The sequence below is a fragment of the Pseudochaenichthys georgianus genome, chromosome 13, assembly GCF_902827115.2.
Source record: "Pseudochaenichthys georgianus chromosome 13, fPseGeo1.2, whole genome shotgun sequence".
Taxonomy (NCBI): Eukaryota; Metazoa; Chordata; class Actinopteri; order Perciformes; family Channichthyidae; genus Pseudochaenichthys; species Pseudochaenichthys georgianus.
Window position 1 is genome coordinate 15,558,079 of NC_047515.1, and position 27,874 is coordinate 15,585,952.

General features: G+C 41.3%; 1 protein-coding gene across 3 annotated transcripts in view; it reads right to left on the reverse strand.

Annotated features, from left to right (window-relative positions):
* LOC117457402 (high affinity cationic amino acid transporter 1-like) overlaps positions 1-27,874 on the reverse strand; it is a 35,792-nt gene that overhangs the window by 4,942 nt on the left and 2,976 nt on the right. Inside the window, exons 1-7 of one of the 3 annotated variants that reach the window (XM_034097474.1) lie at positions 15,739-15,832; positions 2,542-2,949; positions 2,298-2,456; positions 2,032-2,203; positions 1,807-1,940; positions 1,505-1,727; positions 13-149 (exon numbers count right to left, since the gene is read on the reverse strand). In XM_034097474.1, coding sequence (XP_033953365.1) covers positions 13-149; positions 1,505-1,727; positions 1,807-1,940; positions 2,032-2,203; positions 2,298-2,456; positions 2,542-2,911 — 1,195 coding nt within the window. In that variant the 5' untranslated portion in view covers positions 2,912-2,949; positions 15,739-15,832. Of the gene's footprint in view, positions 1-12; positions 150-485; positions 626-1,504; positions 1,728-1,806; positions 1,941-2,031; positions 2,204-2,297; positions 2,457-2,541; positions 2,950-15,738; positions 15,833-27,874 lie in introns of those variants that run through there. The other 2 variants (XM_034097472.1, XM_034097473.1) reach the window with 2 other exon arrangements.

Sequence of the window (27,874 nt, forward strand, 5' to 3'; positions counted from 1 at the left end):
ATCTGAACCTACCCGACATAAGCCCTGCCACAAACGTGGAGACGGTGGGCGTCTTCCTCTCACTGACATGTGCAAGACACGAGAAGAGCAGACCATCCCGAGCCATAGCAAAGATAATGCGTGGGAGTGGAAACATGGAGCCAAGGAGACTAATCCAAGGATGAAGGAAGAAGGGAAGGAGGAGGCAGATATATGTTTTAAATAAAATGGTTTGGGAACTCTGGTTTCACACAAGGCCTCAACTGCAGCCATGCCCAACAGCCTGATAAAGTACACAGGGTGCTGTACTCAAGGTGTTTCTGTGACAGATTTGTAGACTGCAATAATTGACGATTTATAACATTTGCAGGACTACCTTTAGGCAATATTACCATCTTGGATTTGGTCATGTGCTTGTGTTGAGCTCATGTGTACCACAAGTGTCTGGTAGGGTTATGGGGGTATATTGACCCCAACCAGTTAATAGGTTTAGATCATGACCTCACCTGCCACAACACCTGATGTTACAGTAGCTGTTAGGGGGGTTTTGGTTCGCGGGCTGATTGAGGCCAAACATTTGAAGAGCAGGCCATCTTCTGCCATGGCCCAGATCACTCTGGGCATTGGGAACATGGAGCCTAGTAAACTAGTAGGGGAGAGAGAGAAAAAGCATGCCGTGCAAGTCAATGCACACAGTTAGAAAGGCTGATGGCTAGCTGCTGGAAGCACACTGCTGTCTCAAAGGGTTTTGCTATTGTAGTGAGATGTCCAAAAACTTAGCTCATGGCCAAAGCCAATACAAAGTATAGACAAAAAGTAGGAATTGATGACCATTGCACATAAGATTAGGTAAGGTTTTTTGAAGACTGTTGGCCTCCCATCAGAAAAGCTCTTATTTTACTTAGGCACATTTTCTAGATGCCATAAGTAAAGGTAATTGATGATGTTATTTGATAACAATAGAAAGTCAACATGTAGGCCAAGATAGCCTTGTTAATTGATTGACATTACTTTTGACTACACCAAAGAAAATCATCGGCTGTAAGGCAGGAAAAGTGGGTTAAACAGTAAAATTCCTAAAAAAAAGACTGCATCTCTGAACTATCTCTTTAATCACACGCAATTCGATTTTTTGTGTGTGATTTTTTTGTAATAATTATTGTACCATGAAGCAGTTCGGAGTTTGCTGGTAATGCCTGCGTTAGATTTTGAAAACCATTAGATTATTAAGGTAGCATTAGCTGTTCGTTAATTTGCTCTTAAACACACACATGCAAACATTTCCACAATACATTCTCTGTATTCTTAACAGTGGTTTCACACTATTCCAATGATCTACAGGTCCACAAAAGAATGCAAACATTTAAAAATAAATGTCCACAAAAAGCTAACTTAAACAAAAAGGAAAACATATTTTAAATTCTATATGAAGTCTATTGAACTTGAATTATTTATTCCAAAAATAAGCATGCACATATTTACAAGTCCTCTATGACTTGCTGAGAGGAAGTAGGAGAGCTCTTACCTGGTTGACAGGGCACATAAAGAGCCAATGGCCACTGCATAATTGGCTCCCTCCCAGCCCACATACGTAAAGGCCACTGGCAGGGGGCTATTCTTATCCAGCAGGTAGTACGGCATCATCATAGTGAGGGCTCCGGACACACCGAAGTATGCCACAAAACAAATTAGGAGTGATGCCACAATCCCGATAGGAATGGCCCTCTGAGGATTTTTCACTTCCTCTCCTGGGGAGGAAACATAACTGGAGTTTTAAGAGGGTAGGGGCACAAGTGTTGCTTATTCATATATTTGATTTCCTCTCACCTGTCGTGGCGATGCAATCAAACCCTACAAAGGCATAAAAGCAGGTGGCGGCACCAGAGAGGACTCCACTTATACCAAAAGGCATGAAGCCGCCTTTACCAAGATTTTCTTTTGATGGTATGAAATCAGTTGAACTGGATGCAAAAAGGAAAACAATATTTGCTCAATTGATACACAACACATTTGGAACTTAAATATTGGGAAAAAGCTCTTTATTTCACCCACTTGGAGCTAGAGTTGTGGGTGGCATTGAGGATTTCGTCAGGGTTCAAGTTCCAGTTCTTTATGTCTCCTTTGACCAAGCCCGAGATGACGACAAACAGCAGCACCAGTACATTGACGCAGGTGAACACCTTATTAACCATGGCTGACTCCTTTACTCCAAATGCAAGCAGTCCTGCAAGTGGTTAAAAAGACAATGTGAAATATGAGAGCTTATAGTCAGAAAGAGAAATTAAAGAAAACAGAATACAGTGCGAGGAACTCCTTACCTGTCAGAATGATTATGATTAAGACCGCAAATATGTCCGGATACTCTGCCAAGTAGCCTGGAGCTTTCATAGTCATGTGATTTCGGCAAAAGACCTCGATGTGCTTTCCAATCAACTCATCAAAGGTTGCACTCCACGCTCTGGCCACACTTGAAGTTCCTGATTAAAGGAAAGTATTCATGTAAACTGAACAATATGAGGCCTAGCAGCCAACTCCTTTTCATCCTCATTTAAATTGGCTCACCAATGACATAAGAGAGGATGAGGTTCCAGCCTGTGATAAAAGCCCAAAGTTCTCCAACCGTCACGTAGCTGTAGAGGTAAGCCGAACCAGTTTTGGGGACACGGGCTCCAAACTCGGCGTAGCACAGACCGGCCAGGACGGAGGCGAGGGCCGCGATGAGGAACGAGAGGACGATGGCAGGTCCAGAGTTTTCCCGGGCCACGGCGCCAGCGAGGACGTAGACTCCAGCACCGAGCGTACTGCCGACGCCAAGGGCAACCAGATCAAACGTGTTGAGGCATCGAGACAGGCGGGAGTCCTCTGTGTTACAGTCCACCACCTTCACACGCAGGAGCTGCTTCCCAACGTCCTTTAATGTTGCCAGAATCATCCTGGCTGCCACCAAAAGCTCTACAGAAGATTATTTACCTGTTGACATAACAAGACAGAAAGGACAAAGCACTGAAATTAGTATGTGATGAAACAGACAAAGAAGTTAGGAATCTCTTAAAACGAGTCAATATTAGGAAGGCCCCAGGTCCTGACCATATTTGTGGGCGTACACTCCAGTATTGTGCTAGCGAACTCTGTGGTGTTTTCCAGCATATCTTCCAATTGTCACTTGAGAATAGCCAAATTCCTGATATGTGGAAATCCTCAACCGTAATTCCCATCCCTAAGAAGCCTCATCCTTAAAGGTGACATGTCCTGCTTTTCCGGTTATTGCCCATCCCCTTGTGTGTTATGAAGGTTTTTATGCATGTAAACGGTCTGCAGAGTTAAAACCCTCAAAGTACACCATGTAGGGAGTAAAACTCTAAAACAGAAAATACCTCCCAAAAATGCCTCATTGGAGATACGTCACTGTCCATTTGATTCTTCCGGGTACATCATGATGTCATGTCGTCCCCGGAACAAAATGGACCAATCCGTGGAGCCGTTATGTTAAGCCCCCGCTGATTGGTTCAAATTGACCAATCCACGGACTTCCTCACACACTCAGTGCATGCAGCTCTGCTGATCTCTCCTCCCTGGCTGCAGGCTGATAACAGACAGTTGGGATCGCAGCGAAATTCTCTCTGCAGACCCATTCTCACAGCGTTTATCAACCTTTTTCTTACTCAATATCAAGCCACACTTATTGTTTTTACTTCGGCTGTGACTTTGTGTGTGCTCAGGGTGAGTTTGGCTGTGTTTCGCTGTGTATCGCTAAACAAGGAAATCACACCTCCACGGAGCTCAGCGCGATTCACAACGTCCAGACCAATCGGAGCACACTGGGCTCACAGGGAGGGGGGGGGGCAAGAGATGCAATGAGCCGTTTAGTGGAGAGAGTGAATACACATACTTTACAGAGATGCTGTATGCGAAACCAATGTGAGTTTGGAAAATTGCACAGTATAAATCTATTCTAGTAGACCACAACAATGGAATTATGATCAGTGGAAATGGCCATGACATGTGACCTTTAAGTCCTAACGACTTCAGACCGGTGGCTTTAACGTCATTGGTAATGAAAATGTTTGAAAAAATTGATAAAGGCCTTGTCATGTCAGTAGTAGGTGGTGAATTTGATCCACTACAATTTGCGTATTAGGCAGGGAGAGGCGTAGAGGATGCAAAGCTTTATATACTGCACACCCTCCACAAACACCTTGAAAAGCCACAAGCCCATGCCAGGCTTTTGTTTGCTGACTTTTCTTCAGCATTTAACACGATGCAGCCGCATCTCCTGGTGGAGAGCCTATTATGTCATTTTAAACTGCCCGATCAACTTGTTTTATGGATTTTAAACTTTCTAACTAATAGAGAGCAGAAGGTGTCTGTCAATGGACGCCTCTCTGACTCTGTCATCACTTCCACGGGCTCGCCTCAAGGATGCGTTCTTTCGCCCCTACTTTTTATAATGTACACTGATAAATGCAGGAGCATGCAAGACAACAGCTACTTGGTTAAAATCTCTGATGATACTGCCCTCTTGTCCCTCCTTAGTGGCTCAGAATCAGGCCACGAGTGTGCTCTTGCCGATTTTATTTCCTGGTGTGATGACAGTTTTCTGGATTTAAATGTCTCTAAAACCCAGGAATTGATCATTGATTTTAGACGTCACAAGGATGTTCCTAAGGAGTGCATCATACACAATGACAAGGTAGAAATGGTCACATCATACAAATACTTGGGCACCCTTTTCGATGACCACCTCAAATTTGATGTGAATACTGAGTGTATTGTGAAGCGGGGTCAACAGAGAATGCACCTTCTTCGCAAACTGAACTCTTTCTCTGTCAGGCCTTTCATTCTTTGCCGTTTTTACCAAGCATTAATTGAGAGCCTTATTTGTTTTTCTTTTATCTGCTGGTTCCATAGCCTTACACTGAAAGACAGGAACAGCCTGAACAGCATTGTTAAAACCTGCTCCAAGATCATCGGCGTGAAACAGAGAGACTTAAATTCCTTCTGTAACCAACAGATTCTGCGGAAAGCCGAGAGCATTCTGAACTCTCCAGGTCATGTACTTTCACATGAATTTCGTCTGTTGCCATCAGGGCGTACTGCGAGATGGAGTTCATGACTTTATGAGCTGTTCATGAGCACTCATGAAACATTCATGAACAACTCATTATATGTTCACTTGTCATGTTCATGAACCAAAATTCTTAAAATGCTCATGATCCATTTAAAGAGCAGTTTATGAAATTGTTATGAACATTGTTCATTCATATAAAGTTCCTGTTTTGCTCATGACAGACTTTTATGAGCAATTTATGAACTTTTCATGATCCAGCCAATCACAAAAGTTTGCATGAGCATTTCATGAACTTTTCATGACTATGAGCATTTCATGAATTTTGGATGATTGTGGCAAGTTCATAATATTTTTGAATATTCATGAGCATTTTATGAACTTTTGATGATCAGTGTGATGATTTTAAAGACCTCTTGAATATTCATCTACTATTTGAACATTTCTTTATTTTTTAAAACTTTTAATCTTAAAACAAAACAATAGTGAATTTGAAACTGAACATTATCTGTATTTATTTTGGTGACATTCATATCAATCAATGTTTATTTATATAGCCCAATATCACAAATGTTACATTTGTCTCAGTGGTCTTCACAGTGTGTACAGAATATCAGTATGACAATACGATTCATATCATTTTATGGTTTATCTGTACTGTTTGAGAAGCAGTACGAGTAGTAGGGGCCAAGGTGGAACCTTTGGCAGGTGAGCGGTGACATCTGGGTTATCTTAGGGGGGGACACTTCCGCCCCCTCCTCAGAAGCAATCCAGACCATCAACCGGATCCTGTGTATACTTATTGCTGCTGCACTTTTCTGTTTTCTACAGGTCAGTACATGATGAAAATGATCGATGTTAACTTGTGTGAATTAGATATGATGTTGGAGATGTTTAGGAGAGTGTGTCAGAAAGATTTGAGCATGTTTGACATAGTAACGGTATTTTAAAAATACTAAACTGTCGGCAACAATAGATGGCATTTTCGCGGGCTTCAGCCGCGCCTGGGTAAATGTGACCTGAGCGAAGGCTCGCAGGCAGGTTAGCTGCTGCGCACGGGTAATATGTTTGGTTTACCTGAGTGGAGTCTTGCAGGCACATTGCCTTGTTTTTTGTTTATTAACATTGACAGTGTATTTTTGTGATCTCCATAATATGTTATATTTGGTAAAGATAGATATATTGATAGAAAGTATTATTTGATAGAGTTATGTGTTTATATTGACTATGTTGAATTTCTCCTTGAGATACAGTAATTGACTGTGACAGACGGATAACTTAAATGGAGAAATGTGATGTTTGTAAAGTACAGCTATTTGAATGTAACTGTGTACTTTGAATTTTGAATAAGAAGCAATCCAGACGATCAACCGGATCCTGTGTATAATTATTGCTGCTGCACTTTTCTGTTTTCTACAGAAATCATTTATTGTTGGTACCCAAGCTTTTGGGACCCGTAACACATTTTTTTGTGCAGCTGAGTGTCAAGAACTGTGCTTCAAATAGTGATAGGATTAATTGTAGTGCTCCACCTGTATGTTTGTATGTTTGTTTGTTTGTTAATTTGAGTGAAGTTCCATTGTGATTGACATAATTGTTGTTTTCTATGGTTGCCAATAGGGGTGCAACAACTAATCAACTTAATCGATTAAAATCGATTACCAAATTAGTTGCCAACTAATTCAGTCGTTGATTCGTTGGTGACGTCATCACGCGCCGTTAAGCTCCAACGTTATTGGTCTTTTTATCGGTACCGGAGACATTTAAAAAATAAATGTCATGTATTATTGCTACATAAGCATTATATCGCAGTCTTAGTGTTGCCAACTCGTTTCTAATATGCAAAAAGACAAACAAATGCGTCTATGATGTATTTTCGATCTTTCCAATCCAGACGAGAGATCTTTCTCTCCCCCGTCTGTGTGCGAGGGGGCGGGGCAGTTCACACACACGCAGCTGCTACATGCAGCAACACACTGCGGAGATGGCGGAGAGAACTCGCTCCGAGGTGTTGTTAAACTTTACCCGTCTCGATGCTCGTTGCAAAAAGTGCAATAAGAGTTTAGCATGTAAGGGCGGTAACACGAGCAATTTGTCTAAACATTTAGCAAAAGTGCACCACATTCAGACGGAGGAATGCACCGGGTTCGACTGTCTTTCTAGCAGCTCTGTAGCCCCATCCACGAGTAACGTTTCCACGTCAGGTAGGCTATTATGTATGCTAGCAGCAATACACAGAGTTAACTCAATTATACAAACATGGGTTAATGATTAGAGGTAACTGAGTTATTTATTTTGTTAAAGTTTCAGCTATTCTGTTTACAGTTCTGTCATCACATTATTTAATACGATTTAATACACTGTTGTTTATTTTGATGTGAAATATTATTTATTTAATTTAAATAAAAAGCCATGTTAATTTTGTTCAAAATGTGTTTAGTTAATTTAATAATATGTATTTTTGAATCAAGTATTCATCTTTATTGTCTTCATTGTTAGTTTCCACATGCCTAAAACAACCTCAAGCTAAATCTAAAAGTTGATGGCTAAATAAGAGCGTTTGAGAAATTGTGCAAGGCATAATAGTCCGAATAGTCGATTAATCGATTATCAAATTAGTCGTTTGTTGCAGCCCTAGTTGCCAATTGACCCACAGTCAATGGTTCATGAACAGTTCATGTACATGAACAGTTTATGAACAGTTCATGAACAGTTCATAGCCAGCCATTGAATTATATTCGGTGACTGGGCAGTGGCGGCCGGCCCATAGGGGCGCCGACCCACCTCTTCCCACATCCAAATTTAAAAAAAAAAAAAAAATGTAATTAAAAATATATATAAAAAAAAAAAGATATATATTTTTATTTTTAATGAACAAGGTAAATATCATACAATTGGTATCACTAACATGTATAATCTACAATCAAATCTCGTTTAAAATTGTGTTACGATGTCTAAAGTTACTGATAAGTCACATGTTTCCTGCCTGGCCTTGCCCATGGCATTAGTTTATCATTACCGGGCGGAGCCCCCGAGCCAAATAGCAGCAACCAGCACGTTGCAAAAGTCTCAATAGTAAACTGTGCCGCCGAAACATAATTTCAGCCAATCAGCGCCGTCAAATATTTTGGTCACGAGGGCGCTCACGTTGGAGCCCACGTTGGAGCCCACGTTGCTTACGTGAGTTGTTGTTTAGACTCGTGAGTGACCAAGGTGACGCAGTAGTTGGATGAGAATGGTGTGCAGGTGGAGTCGGCGGACCTCGGTCCGCACCCAATTCCGTGCAAGAGCTACTCTCCAATCCTTTCGAAAGGAGAAGTTTGGGAGATAAATTGATACTTAAAGACCTTGGACCGGACCAACCCGATTTGTATATATCACAGCAAGCTCGTGAAAAAGACAACGTATCAACAAGGCTTCTCACATGGCTAGCTGGATGTAGTGTTGCACGGTGTACCGATACTTGAAAGGTACCGCGATACCCTGCCGTTAAAAACGGTACGATTCCTCCGTTTCATTAGTATCGGTACTTTAAGAATGACGGGGAAAAGTACTCCCGTGAAAAAGCGCCGTTTTAATAAGAGCCGTGTGTGTTCAGCGCTCTGTTTCCACTCCCTGCACTGCAGCTGTGCCTGCAGTCCCGCTCCTCTCAAGCACGCTCTAAGTCCCTCCCCTCTCTCGTGCACGCGGCCACGCGCTAGCTGCCAGAGCATGTGAGAAAACGAGAAGCATGGCTGCAAGTGGGAGTGCAACTGCCGCTGCGCCTCGGCTTGTTGACAAAAAAGACGCCAGAAGTCTGTGAACGGGCCGTTCAGGTGTTCAGAGCAGAGCTCCCTGTCGGAGCGCAGAGCGTGATGTGCACTAAAAAGTGTTTCTGTCGCAATATTATCGTTGAGCAAACTTAACTAGCAAACTAGCATCACTATCTGCTAACGTTAGCTTTAGCCTTCGTTTTCTATTAGTTTTTTTCATAGGCTATAAACGGAGGTGGTATAACAGGGTATATGCAGGAATCCTGAAGTCAAATTTAATACCTTTTAAGACCTTTTTTAAGACCCTTTCCATACATTTTAAGACCTCATCGCAACTTCGAGTTCTAACCGGTTACATTGGCGACACACACTTTACCTCACATTTACTATATTGATTGTAAGATAGCACAACTAAACAGAGTGCAGACAGACTACTGAAGCCTCCTCTCCACATGAACTTCAACCTCTCTGTGAAGGTCAGGTTTAATGCAGTATGTTGCTTCTGTGCTCTTTCATTTCAGTAAAGCTCCTCAGAAACCAGTAGAAACCAGTATTTGACCAATAAACAAAACAATTGACAAAACTTTGAACCTATGAAATATATGAAACGTTGGTGAGCTTCAGCGGGGTAATGGCATATAGGAGCTCCCTCACAAATACCCAGGGGTTAAATTGGGCTGGGGCTGTCCGGGGCTAAGCCCGGCACATGGGACGATGCTCTGACGTCATCACCCTCACACATTTGTCATATGTTTACAAAAAACGATATATATGTTAAGACTTTTCTCATTCTTAATATCTATATTTAGGGTCGATATGTGTTGACCTTACTTTAAAATAGCAGATCTCTGTGACTGGATATAGTTTGGCTTAGACCCCGGCCCCACGAGGACGCATACAGTAAAACGCATTCACACGCATTCGATTCATTAACGTGTCCGTTCACACTAGACCGCTGGAAACGCTGTAGTACATATGCCAGGCCTGTAAGTGGCGCTGCTTCCGCCACAAAACACACCAAAAGCAGCGAAGAAGACCCCGGAGCATGGTTGCCCTTCTGTTTATTCTCCGCGGTGGACGGCGTGTTCTCCTGCTGTATATCTCTCAGGTAGTCCACCAGCAGATAAAACCCCCACCTCCCCACAGAGCGGAACAAGGCAACGAAACTTAAAATAAGAAGCAGCATTTTATGGCACGCTATGCATGGGGCCACCTTGAGGGGGTTTCCCGACGTGTTGTTTCAGTAAATTAAAGGGTGTTTCATGTTGTCGTTGCTGTGGACCTTCTTAATACCTTGGAAAATGCCGTTTAATACTTTTTAATACTTTTTAAAAGCCTTAATTTTCGCTAAATTGATTTATCAACTTTTAATACTTTTTAAGACCCCGCGGACACCCTGTATAAGTATATATCTTGTACTTGAGTAAAAGTAGAAGTACCCAGGTCTTGTACTTGAGTTAAAGTAGAAGTACCAGAATGTAGGAACAATCCTGCAATCAAAATGTTCCCAAATAAAAGTACAAAAGTATTATCATCAAAATATAGTTAAAGTAGCGACAGTAAAAGTAGAAGTACTCAGGTCTTGTACTAGAAGCACCAGAGTGTAGGAATACTCTGTTACAGTAAAGTACTGCATTCAAAATGTTCCTCAAGTAAAAGTATTAAAGTAGCGACAGTAAAAGTAGTCATTGTTTGATTGGTCCATTTCAGAATAATATATATGATATGTTTTATAATGATTGATCATGAAAGTGTTCTCAAAACTGGTGAAGGTGCAGCTAGTCTGAATGACTTTGTATACTGCAGGGTAGCTGGTGGATTTACTCCAGGTGGAACTAAAGTCTGATTTAACACTTGGTTATATTTCACATCATTCATCCAGATCTGTGAAGTAACTAAAGGGATTAATATATGTAGTGGAGTAAAAGTACACCATGTACCTCTGAACTGTAGTGGATTAGAATTACAAAGTAGCAAAAGAAACATTGAAATACTTAAATAAAGTACAAGTATCTCAAAATTGTACCCAAGTAGTACTTGAGTTTATGGACTTAGTTACTTTACACCAGTGGCTATAAAGATAGAAAGACTAAGTCTTGCACAGAGGCATGAAAATACATTTTCAAAATGCTCAACAGTGCTGCCAAAATGTTAAACTCACTGCTACACAATTAAAATAAATGCTTTTATATATATTTATATTAGATGTGACTCTTTGGCGTTTCTGTTATTATTACCTGCTGCTTTAGTTGTTCTGGCTGCTAAAATCATCTGTTATTCCTAATTGTAAAGCCGATATTCGGTGGGGTCGGGGGCTCGGATCCTTGTCACCTTTTTCATACCTGATGAGTTTGCATCCCTGATAATATTTAAGACTGTTTCCCTTTTTTTAAGAAAAGTATCGAAAAAGAATCGGAATCGCAATTCTTGACTTGGTATTGGTATCGAAACCAAAATGTTGGTATCGTGACACTAGCTGGATGCAAACGATGCAAACAGGTAAATGCTATCTTTTGTTTCCCATGCTTGCTCTTCAAACAGCCGGGGACAGATACGATCTGTTCAGAAACTAGACAACAGTTAAACAAGTACAAACCACAGACTGTCTGTGTCATGGAGAATACAGTCGCTGGTTTATTTATGTCTGTAGGCCGTTGTTGTGAGTGTGGACGGTCGGATATAACCTTAGCTTAGCCAAGCTCCATTCAGAAAACAAGCATTCTAAAAGGTTTTTCGCCTGCCGTCTGTCTGCAGACTTGTCAAAGCATTAATTCATGGTTTGTACTAACCGGTATCAGTATGTTGTTACGTCGGCATCATTCAGAAACGTGTATTACAATTTAATCACGGTCAAATATGTTCATTTTGTTGTAGTTGTAGCTCCCGAGCCAGCGCGTCTTGTTTGAATGATGCGAGTAAACACAGCTGGCAGCCGCGGTGAAACTCGAGCGACTAGAGCGATGCGATAGGAGCGTTTAGAGCGAAGCGAATATTCGCATCGCGTCCGGTCTGAACGCAGCATTAAAGCAAGCTCCGCGCTGCACTGGAAACGCGCCATTACATCACCAGAAGTCCTAATTTAAGGGGTCATTTCTCACAATCTTTTTTTTATTCACTATATCAATAGCCCCACCAAAAATATTTTCCACCAGCCGCCACTGTGACTGGGTATGAACTAGTGCTGTAGCGACGCGTCGACAACGTCGACTTCAAAATATCGTCGACGACATATTTCCGCGTCGACGCGTCGCTACACACACACGTGGGTCACCCAAAGCAACAAGCAGTTCGCAATCACACTTCAAACACAATGGAGACTGAAACGGCTACCACCTCCTCCTCACAGGATTGCGCACGAAGCCCTCAAATGAAAACATCTCGCCCTAGGTCTTCAAAAGCATGGGAATATTTTAAAGTTAGTCCAAAACGCAAAGATATTGTCATTTGCAGTCTTTGCCAAATGGAGTTGGCATATCACACAAGCACAACGGCTATGTTGGAACATTTAAAGCGGCAGCTAGCTGTGGTGGCTACCATTAGCAGCTAGCATTTGCTCTCCGATTTTTACATAAAAATGGAATTATGGATTATAAATTCAATCATTTTTTTATACATAGACGTTAAAAACCTATGGATTAACCGATTCAGCTGCGTTTTTTTCTCATTTTAATGCCATAATGTCTTTTGATCAGATTGACAGCTACGGTGGTGAGACGATCTCCAATAGAAGCTCTGTAAAGGTATGTGTTGTGATGACTGTATTTGCTTCCCCTGTCGCGAGTCCGGATCACTCAGTGATGATACTATACCTACATAATCTGTGGAGTCTCAGCTTTAATCGGATATCTTGTATGTGCAGCTACGATGAGTAATAAGGGTACTTTTATCTTGAGTTCTGTGCCAATGTCCGTTAGCATTTTTCGCTCATGGGTCATTTAGATGCTTCTTATGAGACTTGTGTTTTGTTTTGGTAAACATGGTTTGTATCGTCAGTTAGCTGAGATTATTTCCGTTAATCTGGTATAACACATTAATAGGTTCTTAAATATTAAGATCCCCTGAGACACAGTATCGTGTTTTTTTTTTTACATTACGTTTTTTTTACATTACGTTTTTTATGAATTGAACAACAGAAACATAATCGTTAGATTAGTCGACTAATCGATCAAATATTCGCCCGATTAATCGTTTTCGAAATAATCGTTTCCCCCCAGCACTAGTATGAACCAGGGCTCTCCAACACGTCGATCGCGAGCTACCGGTAGCTCGCGGGCAGCTTTTCACAGGAGTTTCATGAGTAGTTCATGAACTGTCCTAGTGCCATTTAATGTTCATGCAAATTTCATGAACAGTTCATCAACTTTGTTATGAGCTGTTCATGAATATGGTTCACTGATATTCCATGAACTTTTCATGACAAGTCCATGAACAGTTCACTATCATCTCACTGGGGCGATATGCTCTACCTCAAGGGTTCCCAAACTTTTCAGCCCGCGACCCCCAAAATAACAGTGCCAGAGACTGGCAACCCCCCACTATCACGTGGTGACTGGAAGAAAAATAAAAACGTGTGCACAGGACACACGCACTAATAGGCGTATCCAAACACGCGCATAACGACAACACACAAGAACAGAACAGCCTGACAACCATGATATGATTTTACATAGCAATTTAATATAAGATAACAGCAGAACTCGTGAGTCAAAGTAATCTCCATGTAAATTAGGAGAACATTGTTGCGGTGTAAACTTTAAAGACATAAACTGTAGTAAACATATGAACATTGTTGCGGTGCATATTTACATTGGGGAATAGTTCTACGCTATGTTTCAGCGTTAATCTCACCTAATGACATACTTGCCAACCCTCCCGATTTTCGCGGGAGACTCCCGATTTCATAGCCCTCTCCCGATTTCCTCTCGAGGTCATATTTCTCCCGATTTCTGACAAAATCAGATTTACTCAGGACTGTTTCCACTCGGACTTTAATACACCTACACCATTGTTTGCTCCAGCGGGGTGCAAAACAGCATGTCCTCGTCAAGTTTTCCATCAAAACTGTATCTGGCGAAAACAAGCAGTTGGGCAGAGTTTGACATATCTGTGGATTCGTCTAACTGCAAAGCATATTTCCCTTTCTTCACTCTGTAAATCAGCTGACACTTGATATCCTGGGCCATGTCCGTGATGCGCTGGGATATGGTCCCGTCAGACAGCGGCACTGCTTCCAGCTCCCGTGCCTGTTTATCCCCATGCATTGCCCTACTCATAGCGATAGCAGCAGGTTTAATTAGGGTTTCCCCGATTGTGTGTCGCTTTTTTGCCTGTGCAATTAAATATGCCACCTCATATGATGCCTGTTGAGCCTTGGTAGGGATTGTTGCTTGGTTAGTTATAACTTTCTTTTGGCCTTGCAATTCTCTCTGCTTTCGGCGGAACAAATCTGCTGGTTTAGTAGCAAGAGAGGGGTGCTTCGTGTTTAAATGTCTGAGCATTTTTACGGGCTTTAAGCTCTCATGTGCAAGAACCTAAATGCACACTACACATTGGGGATGTTGTGCTTCATTGATAATGAGTCATGTGAATCCGTACTGGATGTATTCCTCTCGATACTTGCGACACTTGGATGAAGGCTTGTCTGACTGCTTATGGACCGCCTTACGGTTGTCGTCTCCTCCTCCTCCTCCTCCTCCCCCCGCGCAAGAAGTCGACAGCCTTTGTGATGGCGGCTCTCCGCTCTCCTCCGAAGCCTTTTCCGCTGGCCTGTCTGCCTTCTCACTAGTTGGTATTAACCAACGTTTCATTTTGAAAAATGTATTAAAGATCTGTTCAGAAGAACTATACTAGTATAGTTGATGTGTGTTTTACTGATATTTACTGTGGTGCTGTAAAGTGACCTTTGAGCTGCAAATGACTGTCGTAAATCTGTCAGAATCAAAATTCCTTTATTTGTCCCGCTTACCTATTAAACAGACGTACATAATACAAAATGTCTATGCACACGTTATTATTATTATTAATACAAATAATTATTATTTAAAAATATATTTTAATTATTATTATTATTATTATTTTTTAAACACCTCAGGGGTCACATCAAGAGGATTCTGAAAACAATCCTGCTCTACCTGATCAAAGGACTAATCGCTTTTCTAAATCATTCATCCCTTCTGCACTTAAATTCTTGAAAAGGCTTTTAACTTGATTATTTATTTATTTATTATTGTGATGCTTTGAACTATTTATAGTGTAAATTGGAATTATCCACATCTGTGCTCCCGGGTGTATCTGTGTGTTTTCTTCTTGTATGTTCCTGCCTGTGTATATGACATAAGCTGCTGCTAATAACCAATTGCCCTTTGCGGGATTAATAAAGTTGTTGATTGATTGAAGGACAAATTGTTCCTGGTTAGAATTATGAGCTTAGTTATATACGTAAGTAATACATATACACTGTAACCAAAGCTTGTAACCCATTGGAATTAAAGGTTGAGACAAACCCAAATTCCTCCAGTCATCCACTTACGTTTTCTGATCTGTTGATGATTACAGAGTACAGTACATACTAATGGTTAGTCCTGAAGACTGCTTACTAATTTGTATTGATAGAATAGATACATTAAAAACAAATGTTATGCATGCTTCTTAGTTAACATTAAGCTCTTTTCTGCTGTAACAAGTACATTTCTCCTCTGTGGGACGAATAAAGGTATTCTAATTCTGATGCAATATGAGAACCACAGTTTGTACATTTGCACAAGGTTTAAGTTTTTTTAAATCAAACAACCTAAATCCTATTGTACATTCACATTTGAAAATCCCACAGTCCCAACACAGTTTAATTGTAATGGCACGGACATACCCTAGCATGCAATGTGAGCCTCTTCTCAAATAGCACAGCAGATATGGATCTGACAGACAATCCAGACAGGTACTCACTTGCACGCAATAGAAAAACAGGATCTGTTGTCTGTAGCAGTAGACTCAGTTCCAGTCAGCTAAGGATGACTCGAGCTGAGAGAGACGTTTACAAGTGCTGGTTTCACACGTGACACAGACGCCTTTTTCCTGTACAAACCATTCAGGTGTCCAGCTCACAAATAGAAACACACATGGCAGCTATGACGATTCCCCCCCCCCCCCCCCCCCCCCCCCCCCCCCCCCCCCCCCCGGGGTTTAGACTGACTCACTCTCACATTCTAGTCATTCTAGTAAAACAAGGAAAACGTGACTTATTGGACTCTTTTATCTCCTTTTAGCAGATAAACAGCAATTTTACATAAATAACCACTTAGTACTAACAGCTTAGATACGCTCAACAAGTAAGGTTGTTGTATTTGAAGTTAGATTTATATTGTTGTTCTTTTTTGTTCTTTGCTACAGCATATTAGGGAGATAGGATACATCTAGATATGTCTACAGTTAGATGACAAGATTCAAGGACAGCTGCTGAACACCTTTGCATTATCTGTCTAAGTTATGGTGACCTGAACACTTACAACCAGACATTTCAATTGGCTTAGACCAACATACAGAGGCTAAAACAACTTACTACCGTAGAAGAACACAATAGCATGCACAAGATGTGACATGTCGTGGCTGAGCTAAAAAAGGAGATGGGCAGAAAGAGCCCTGCCCTCCTCTCAGCCAATCACGGAAGACAACACCTGCTGGTGACGCACAAGGGGCTTGTGGGTGTATTTCACACAACACTCAATCACATGTTCTCTGCTATTTGGCCTCAAGCTAAATACTTTTGCTACTTCAAACATCTTTCATGTGACATTGCATGGAGAGTCAGCTAAGTCCAAATAAATCTTTGATGAAACAAAAAGTAAAATCAAATCTTATTAGTTTAACCTCAAATGACAAGCCACCTCAGCACAGTATTTGTATAGATCTGGTATTTTGTATAAAGAATTATAAGACTTTACATGGAGATACAAAAATATACATATACATAAAGGTTCTCTATGTATATACATTTTAGAGCTACAACTACATAATTAAAATATGGTATGTTCTAACTGAGGCAACAATATTGGACCTTTTAATCTGACATGGCGAACCAGCTGTATCTTGGAAAACACATTGTCTTAAGACTCAATTACAATTTTCCCTGCATGAATTTGAAAGTTGACAAAAACAAAGAGCTAATTTAAGGACCACTGAAGTCCTACTTGACATGTGAAGGGTATTTAGCAGCACTACAAAACAGCACACCTGCTCCTCTGGTCTAACTGGGGATGGAGAAAGCAACGTGCAATGTGAGGGCGATCATAAAACAAACGTTCCTTTCCAGGGATTTAGGCCTTTGTGACATCTCTATGGTCACATTGCCCTTGTAACAGTGAAGCTACAAAGAACAACAATGTAACAACAGCCATTAGAACACAGAACTACAGGTTCGACTTTTAGTTTTGCTGGTCATACCTTCACAAAAGGAAGACCCAGAGCGGGTGGTGAGGTACTGTTTCTTCCCCTTTTAAAAAAATAAAATAAGAAGTGAATGTCGTAAAAAAACTTTAGAAAATAACCCAAACTAAAATGACCCCTTTCATGACACAGGCAGATTAATCACAGCGGTCTAAAGTTCACAATTATCAGTTTTATGCCTGAATGTAACACATACTCACTACAGCCAATAATAGGATTATCCATGATGTAAATGAGAAATGTTAACACCTCGTTTAAAGCCAGGTGCAGAGTCAAGAGCAGTCCTCCTGTTGGAGATCAGCTGACATGACCTTGAAGGCTTCCCACTGATTCAATGTTTACATCATGTGGCTTCCTCATGGTTTGTACTTGAGACCCAGGGACACCAAATACACTCTCGTCTCTACACAATAACTTTCCACAACAAAGCATGCACGACTGCCGTTTTACCAAATATATCTTTAGGCATGTGAGAATTCACATAATCAGTCCTCAGTGTAATGTGCTTTAATATGCTGCTCTAACTCCACTTCAAACCACATGTTCTTTATAAGGGGGAAACAAATCAAGAAGTTCTTGCAGCAGAGATAAAGCACATTATGACTTATGGACAGGTTGACTGGATGAGGTATATAACTTTGTGATTTAAACATGTGGGGAGAAGTTGTATAAATATAAATAAAAAAACCAGCGGCCAGGATAATACAGGATTTGAATAAAATTGTTTTTGAATTTTCTGTCATTCAATATATGGCACTATTTTCTTGAATTCAACGTATTGCTTGGTCTGTTTCAGTAAATTCTGGAATTTAATTGTATACGTAATATATAAATTACTGGAGGCCAGATCAAAGAAATGCAGAATTGTGTTTGGCTTCATGTCTTCCAATTTAAAAAAATTGTGCTAGAGTAGCGCAAAGAAATAAGTGCTTACTAAAAACAAAGCAACTTTCAAAGACATTAATTTGGCTAGACCAACTGAGACTTCTGAAGCCTCAAATCAACTTTGGATTTATATAGATGCATTTTACTGACAAAATCATGAAAATTAGACAAGCAGTCAGTTTCTCGGTATCAGGTACAGAAAATGTGTTGTCCCTGTGTTCACCTAAAGTCAATTCAGACTAAATGCTAAAGACCTGGAAGACATTATTCAACATCTGAAATCCTCCTCCTGTAGCCTCAATATTATCCCGAAAGGATTTTTCAAAACTGTTTTTCATTGCTTGGCCTCAGATATACTACACATAGTCAGTGGTGAACCGTCAGGGCCTTCAAGGTATTCAGAGAATACCCTGGAACACTCAGATAAAACAAAATAAATGAGAATCATATCTGTGTTGTTGATCTGTAATATTACAGTGTTACGTTGATTTGTTTGTCCTTCTCGGACCATGCACTACGCATTTCAGTGGTTTTGTGTTAGAAAAGAAAGCAACCAATCGGATCTTGTTCTGGGTCTCAGGGTAGAATATCCTTCAACCAAGGTATTCTACATCCTTGATCGAATGCCCTGGCCGTTGCACTGAATGAGAGCGTACGTTTGGACTGACAGTTTGATCAACCAATCATATACTGATTTGTAGCCAATGGGCGTATTCTTTCAGAGTTTCCCTCGGTTCCAGGGTATTCTAGAAGGCCCGCTAGTTAACTGGCTCGAGACAGAGGATCTAGATGAATACGACGAAGCAATTCATGCCGTTTTATTGTTTTTAACGTTGAAATGACAAGTGCAACAGGTGAAGATGAAGTTGTTGCGGAATTGTTGCGAGTACCCTTTTCAAGACGTACATTCAGTGAAAAGACGGACATTATAATGCCACGGCGGCGGGGGGTGTGTGTGTCTACAGAAGGTCCAGTTGTGATAGACACGGTTCGCCACTGCACATAGTAAACAAGTCTCTCCACTCGGGTGTATTTCCACAGGCCCTGAAAACTGCAGTAATTAAACCACTCCTAAAAAAGCATAACCTAGACGCAACCGTAATGAATAATTACAGGCCAATATCAAACCTTTTCTTTTCAAGCAAATTGATTGAAAAATTTGTTTTTCAACAGTTGAGTAATTTCATGTTTTTAACTGACGGTTTTGATGTGTTTCAGTCGGGCTTTCGACCAAACCACAGCACTGAGACTTCTCTTTTTAAGGTCTTAAATGACATCCATTTAAACACAGACAGTGGCAGAATATCAGTGTTAGTATTATTAGATCTCCGCGCTGCCTTTGATACTGTTGACCACAACATATTCCTAGACTGTCTAGAAAACTGGGTGGGAGTTTCAGCAACAGCTCTAAATTGGTTTAGTTCCTACTTAAAGGACAGAACAAACTTTGTCTCAATAGGCAATTACAAATCAAGCCTGACAAATATGTCATGCGGGGTTCCTCAAGGCTCCATCTTAGGACCTTTGCTTTTTAATATCTATATGCTACCTGTGGTGTTCACTTCATATAACTTGTAAGGTTAAAATACTGCTTGCAGCACCTATCAGGTGACTTTTAACGTTTGTTTATTTGACACTGTTCATAAACTTATTTGAATGTATCACTTCCTTTCAATCTTGAATCACTTCCTGTCATGCCGTCAGAAAATGGTAGTATCTCAAGGAAGCCACATGTTTAGGCACTGTTAGGATCTATTTGCATCTGCATGAAAAGACCGATCAATCAATGTCGTAAGTGATTACATTTCATTGTTAACATGTTGTAGTTCCTATATCAATGCTTATTTGATGGAAAGATGTTTAAGAAATAAGAAAAATGTAATGTTATATTGTATACATTTACAATGCAACCAAGGGTGTTTGAATAGAAAACACAAGACTAAGACATACTTGCCAACCTTGAGACCTCAGAAATCGGGAGCATTTCAAAACCGGGGGGTGGGCTAGTGGATCATCGCCGGAGGTCTATTAGATTAACATTAACATGCTTATTGTAGTGGTAAGTGCACTGCCTTGCGGCCTGTAGCACCATCCTTGATGGAGCATATGTGTGGGGGCTGGACAGGAGTGAGCAGAGGGTTGTGTTGTCGATTCTTGTTCAGTTTTCTGTGACAATCTTCCTCACCCTCACCCTCAGCCCTTTGAGTTGCGCACGCTGCTAAAGAGACGCGCAACCATGGAAACCAAACAATGGTGTAGCTGTATTAAAGTCCGAGTGGAAACAGTCCTGAGTAAATCTGATTTTGTCTGAAATCGGGAGAAATGCGGGAGAAATATGACCCGGGGAGGAAACCGGGAGAGGGCAATGAAATCGGGAGTCTCCCGCGAAAATTGGGAGGGTTGGCAAGTATGGACTAAGATAGTTTTGCATTCTGTATTTATTGTTACAGTTTTCACTCCATGTCATGCTGAAGGAGTTACCAGTAAAGTTTCCCCAACTACGACGACAACTCTTTTTCTTCATTTTGAGTGGAGTTTAACTTTGTGTTACGTCTGCGGCTCTTACGTCCGGATAAGAACATTATACTACCACTGGCTCAAATTATTAAAAACAGCGATCTAAGCTATCACATCTATGCAGACGACACCCAGATTTATTTTGAAATTACACCGGGAGACTACTCTCCGATTAGAACACTGAGCAAGTGCATTGAGCACATCAATGACTGGATGACTCAGAACGTTCTCCAATTCAACAAACAAAAGACTGAGATCATTGTTTTTGGAGCAAAGAAGGACCGATTAAAAGTAATCGCAGAGCTTCAGTCGGCAGACTACAAAGATGGACTTTTATTAATCCCTCGTGGGGAAATTATTTCTCTGCATTTGACCCATCCTAGTGTTAGGAGCAGTGTGCTGCCATTTTGAACGGCGCCCGGGGAGCAGTGTGGGGAACGGTGCCTTGCTCAGGGACACCTCGGTAGCACTTGGTCTTGCCGGGACTTGAACTGGTGACCTTCCAGTTCCCAAGCCAAGTCCCTATCGACTTCACCACCAGGTTGGAGTCGGGAATCATAGCCATAGAAGCCCGGCTCCGCATCTTAGAAAGTAACTCAGCTACAGTAAAGCCCATGTTAGCCGGTGCGGACCGGCAAAAGGTAGCTCCTATTAGCCGTCCCCCGGCAACTCCCGAGCAGCAGGGAGACTGGGTGACTGTTCAGAAGGGGCATAACGCGAAACCCGCAGGTCCCCACCAACCCGTTCACGTATCTAACAGATATTCTCCACTCAGCGAGACACCCGCTGAGAAGCCAACTCTGGTTATTGGTAGCTCTATTATGAGACACGTGAATTTAGAAACCGAAGCCTCCACAGTCACATGCATTCCGGGGGCCAGAGCGGGCGACGTTGAGGCGCATCTTAAACTGCTGGCTAAAAATAAACTTAAATACAGTAGGATTGTTATTCACGTCTCTGGTAATAATGTTCGTTTACGCCAATCAGAATGCACCAAACTTAATGTGGAGTCGGTGTGTAGTTATGCTAAAACAATGTCGGACATCGTAATCTTCTCTGGTCCCCTCTCCAATCTGATCAATGATGACATGTATAGCCGCATGTCATCATTTCAGCGCTGGTTGTCTTGGTGGTGCCCAGCAAACAATGTGGGCTTCATAAATAATTGGACAGCCTTCTGGGGAAAACCTGGTATGATTAAGAGAGACGGCATTCATCCTACTTTGCAAGGTGCAAATCTCATTACGACAAACATTTCAGGGCTTTGTGGACTTAATCCATGACAAACTGGAGTTGAGACCAGGAGGCGGAGTCGCAGTCTTACACGCTTCTCTGCCCTCTCTCCTAGGCAGTCATCTATAGGAATCCCGAACCCAATAAAATACCCAATATTAACGGTGTGTGTGTCTGCCCAAGGACAATTTAAGGTAAAACCTAATAGAGGTGTCATACATAATAACCTAATAAAAGTAAATGTAACAACTACTACAGTGCAACAAAACAGGAAGATTAAATGTGGTCTCTTAAACATAAGATCTCTAGCATCTAAAGCAATATTGGTAAATGATTTAATATCAGATTATAATATTGATATATGCTGTCTCACTGAAACTTGGTTGAGAAGTGAAGAATATGTCAGCATAAATGAGGCCACTCCACCCAGCCATATCAATACTCATATTGCCCGAGGCACAGGCCGAGGAGGTGGAGTTAAAGCAATCTTTGACTCAAGTTTACTTATCAATACTAATACTACCAAAATTAAATTATACCTCCTTTGAAATCCTCGTTTTTAGTCTTACGCATCCGACCTGGAAAACTTTGCAGCCAATCTTATTTGTTACAGTGTACCTTATTAGTTTTTATCAACAGATAGAGTAATTATCGTAGGTGACTTTAATATTACTTAAATATTTAATATTTTAACTTTAATATTTGGAAAAGGGACCACATTACTCCTGTTCTGGCTGCCTTACACTGGCTCCCTATAGAACACAGGATAGAATTTAAAATTCTTCTTCTCGCCTACAAAGCCCTTAATTAGAGATGTCCCGATCCGATCACGTGATCGGGGATCGGAGCCGATCACGTGATTTTCAAAAGATCGGGGATCGGGAGAAAAAAATCGGAAATCGGGATTTTTTTTTTTTTTTATAATTTTTTTTTTTTTTTATTTAATGTTACAAAACAAAAATTACCATGTTCACGTTTTAAAGTCATCCTGAGGACTTAGTTTTGGTTTAAAATTACACAACATCATGTATGTGTTGCTTTCTTTGGGCTTGTTTTCATAGACCTGGTTGCTTATTTCTCTGAAATCTGGCAACAGAGTGGGCGCAGTGTCTAATAGTAGCAGTAAGCTAACGAGAGGCTACGTTCAGCTGGTGACTCGGGAGTCGGGACAGAGAAAATGTCAGGAGTTTGGAAGTATTATAAAATTGAAAGCGAAGGCAGTGTAACAGCCAGATGCAATGTTTGCAAGGCGGAGGTTCCGCGTGGTGGAAAGAACAGAGCTACGTTCAACACGACCAATCTAATACGCTACCTGAGAAACAAACACCAACAACAACACGGCGAGTACACAGCGGCCACTCAGGTAACGGCACTGAAACAACCGACACTTTCAGAGACTTTTAAAAAGGAAAGAGAAACTGCCCCAGAACAGTGAAAAGGCCAAACAAATAACTAGATAGCTGAATTCATCGCATTGGAGGACCAGCCGTTATCTGTTACCTTTTTCTTTTCTTAATGCATTGCATAAAGATCGGATCGGGAAAAATCGGTATCGGCAAATTGTCAAAATCAAATGATCGGAATCGGATCGGGAGCAAAAAAAGGTGATCGGGACATCCCTACCCTTAATGGGAAGGCGCCATCTTACCTTAAAGAACTCATTATACCCTACTGTCCTACTAGGGCATTGCGTTCCAAGAATGCAGGGTTGTTGGTTGTTCCTAGAGTCTCTAAAAGTACAATGGGAGCCAGAGCCTTTTCTTATCAAGCTCCACATTTGTGGAATCAGCTTCCAGTTTGTGTTCGGGCGGCAGACACCCTATCCGTTTTTAAGAGTGCGCTTAAGACCTTCCTTTTTGATAAAGCTTATAGTTAGGGCTGATTAGATTCAGCCCCTAGTTTTGCTGATATAGGCTTAGTTTGTCGGGGGACATCTTACTTCTTCTTTCTTTCTGTCTATACCTGTGTACTCCCATGTTCCGATTAACCCAGCTTCCCCAAATGTCTTTCTTTTTGGTGTCTATATACGCCGGGATCCGGAGTCATGGATGATCCTGCGGTCCTGTGTCCTGGATTGCGAGCGCTGGATCTTGAGTCGTGGCTGTGGTCCTGGATCATCGGTCCTGGATGGATATCCTTGTGGATTCATCTTCCTATTATACACACATGCATTTCCAAACATTTGGACTACCTATGTTGCAAATGTATTATCTTTTCAATTTACACACGGCATCTATTGCACGTCTGTCCGTCCTGGGAGAGGGATCCCTCCTCTGTTGCTCTCCCTGAGGTTTCTCCCATTTTTCCCTTTAAACTGGGTTTTCTTCGGAAGTTTTTCCTTGTACGATGTGAGGGTCTAAGGACAGAGGGTGTCGTATTGTCATACTGATATTCTGTACACACTGTGAAGACCACTGAGACAAATGTAACATTTGTGATATTGGGCTATATAAATAAACATTGATTGATTGAATATTCATGTTGACGATGATAAAAATAGCCTTACTGTTGAATTTAACTCTACATTAGATTATGTTGGTTTTCGTCAGTGTAAATAAACCAACCCACTGCTATAATCACACTCTCGACCTTGTTCTGACTTATGGTATTGAAATTGAGCAACTATTAGTCGAACCGCATAATCCTGCTTTATCCGACCATTTCTTAGTAACTTTTGAAGTACTGTTACTAGACTACAAAGCATTAGTCAAATTTAAGGAAGAGATTCCACCAATACTTAACTCGATAGCATGTCTGCATGTAAGGGAGGAAACTTATACAAAATGTACACCACCCCAAATTGATCATGTTGTTGATAGTGCTACAGATGCGCTGCGAAATAAATTAGACTATGTTGCTCCTTTGAAAAAGAAGAAAATAAAACAACATAGATTAGCTCCATGGCATAATGCCGAAACCCGCAAAATAAAGCAAAAGTCGAGACAACTTGAAAGGATATGGCGTTCCACTAAACTTGAAGAATCTTGTTTAATTTGGCATATTACTCTCAATGAATATAAGAAAGCACTGCGTAAAGCGAGAGCAGCCTACTACTCTTCATTAATAGATGAGAATAAGAATAATGCAAGATTTCTTTTCATCACTGTAGCCAGGCTGACAGAGAGCCACAGCTCGATTGAGCCTTCTATTCCCATAGCACTCAGTAGTAATGATTTTATGTGCTTTTTTAACGATAACATTGTTACTCTAAGAAACAAAATTAACGACCTCTTGCCTTTGATCAGTATAGTGTTATCAACAGCTCCCGGAAACGTAAGTTCCAATATTACACTAGATAGTAAACTAGAATGCTTTTCAGCCATAACCTTGAACAATTAAATTCAATGATTCTCTCTTCTAAACCATCAACGTGTATGTTAGAACGTCATCATTTAAGTTGTGCTGACGGCCGACAGAGGGCGACAGCGGCCGCTAATGCAGTTGTGTGGTTCTTAATTTTTATCTGTCAAATAATCACACACGAAGAAGAAAAAAGACCGGGTGGCTGCACGAAGAGAAGGGATTAGACTCCACGGCAGACAGGGTGAATGAAAAAACATGGATACAAATCAAAGAAAACGAAAAGAAAAAGGTGGGGCCGAGAAATAAGAGAAAAAAAGGTGAAGTCACTCGCAGGTTAAGCATATAAATGTCGCAAATGGACAGACCTTTTTGGCAGCAACGCTGCTACAGTACAAGCACTATCAGCAGCAGCTTAGAACAAGTGCAAGATGATGAAGAGAATGATGAGGGCGCGAGTTCAGATATACAGCCAGCCTCCTGCGTTCATGATGAGGGACAGAGTTGAGCTGGTGGAAGAACCAGCTCAACTGGCACATACAAGTGCAGGGTCAGAGGTGGGTGAGAATTATCCCTTGAACTCAGTGGCGTTTTCTCCTCGAGGCCAAGGGAAGCCAGGCTTCCCCTGTTTTTTTGGATTGTAGTTATAATTTTAATAAATAAATAAAAACACTTTGTTTAGTTTCGGTAATTATTCTGCCGGCCCATCTCTCCCCCATTCTCATTGAGTATTTTACAAAGAGTGAAACAGCGCCCCTCTAGATGTTATTGTGAAACAGTAGATTGCACTCTCTGTTGCGAGAGGAGGCTGACCGAAATTGGCTTCCCTTGGTGAAAAAAAAAAATCGAGGGATTGGCCAATCGAGGCTCACGTCATGCCTCACAATCCAATCCAATCACATCAACCTCAGTTCGTACTGTAACTGTCATCACCGCCCTTAAAAAGTAGCAAGCGACTGAAGCAAGTGCAATTATGGAGGGTGGCGATTTGGAGTATTTCATCAAAAATAATTTTACTAAACTTCCGCTACAGCAGCAATTACAAATGAGATCTGATGACAGGCCAATGCCCAAACTGGAGCTGTGTACAGAGAGGAAAAAAGGAGCGAATCGGACGTAAAACTTTAAATAATAAACAGCGGATTTCTAACATTTGACATTTCATGTGGCCGGACTGGGTCAGGTTCCAGGGCTGAATTTTAGTCCCAGTCCGCCCCTGTCCAGGAGTCTCAGGTCCTCTGGGACGGGTCTGCTCTCTGTTCCAAGAATAAGAACTAAACATGGAAAAGCAGCATTTCGCTATTATGCCCCGACAATCTGGAACCAACTGCCCGAATCTTGTCCTCTGAAACACTTCCTATTTTCAAATCCAGACTAAAAACATATCTATTTGCCGCTGATTTTAATTGAGCTGTTCATACTCACACTGCAGTATGCCTTTTATTCATGTATTCTGTACCTGCTGTGTTTGTTTGTTTATTTATTTATTGCCTTTAGCAACAGCAAGGCATGTAGACTGTAAGTATGGGTCTTAGGGTGTGTTCACACCTGCCTTGTATAGTCCGGTTGAATCGAACCCTGGTGCGTTTAGCCGCTTGGTGCGGTTCATTTGGGTCGGTGTGAACGCAGTCCGAGACCTCTTAAGTGAACTAAACAACCAGACTCTGGTCCGCTAAAATAGGTGGTCTTGGAGCGCTTGCTTGCGAACTCTGCAGCGGTTCATTGCTGCTGTGAATGCAGTCCGCACCAAAACATAGGAAGCGCAGTATTTACGTGTCACAAGAACGCGGATATCTTCAAAAATCTTTAGCGAAAGAGTCTTTCAAGACATCCGCGGTTGTTTAGTTAAAGAGAAAAGCAGAATTAAGTGTTGAACAGTGTCGTATAAAGTAAAAATTCTCCATCAGCTACATAAAAGTAAGAACACCTGTCGTCGGTGAAACGCCCCTCCTCTGCAGAACGTCTCTCATGGATAAGCAGGAAAAGAACACCGACAGGCTGATCAGGAGCCCAACGCGAAGCGGAAGGATCTAGATCGGCATGAAGGTGTTCTTTTCCCCATAATGACCGCGCTGCTGCACATTATCCCGCTTATTACATGGCCACATTCTCAACAAAGTAACGACATGATGCCCAATATTAATTTAAATGCTTTTGTGGATTTAGAAAATTATTTTATTGATTTAAAAAATAGTTGTATTTAAATTGACATGCATCCGCTAAGAAAAATAGTCCATTGTTACTGTTTGAACTAACGTAGCAACGGCAGGAACTGCTTCGATAGCGTTTTTGAGGAGCTTTTTGATTACAGATTTGAAAAAATCGTTGCTTGCTTTAAAAGTAGCACAATTCATTATGTCAAACCTTGGGAAGTATCTAGATATCCCTGCCCTAATGCCAAAGCAACTGGCAACTGAATATGTGTCGCCGTCTGACCTATGTCTGGACCGCTGCGTAAAAAGGAGGGTTTCTGCCCGTTACTTCTCCGCTGTTTTCTTGTCGCTCTTGTCTTGTCAGTTAGTTTCAGCCAAACTGTATACAGTTAAATCGAACGGACTTCTCTGTGCAGATGTGAGCGTCCTTAACAACGGTCAATAAATCCTTGACAGCGGTCTGTCTGTTCTGGATTAAAAACGTGTCACGTGTTTTGAATTGACCAATCAGAATCGATGCTGCGGTTTTTTGAAACCGATACCGATACCGA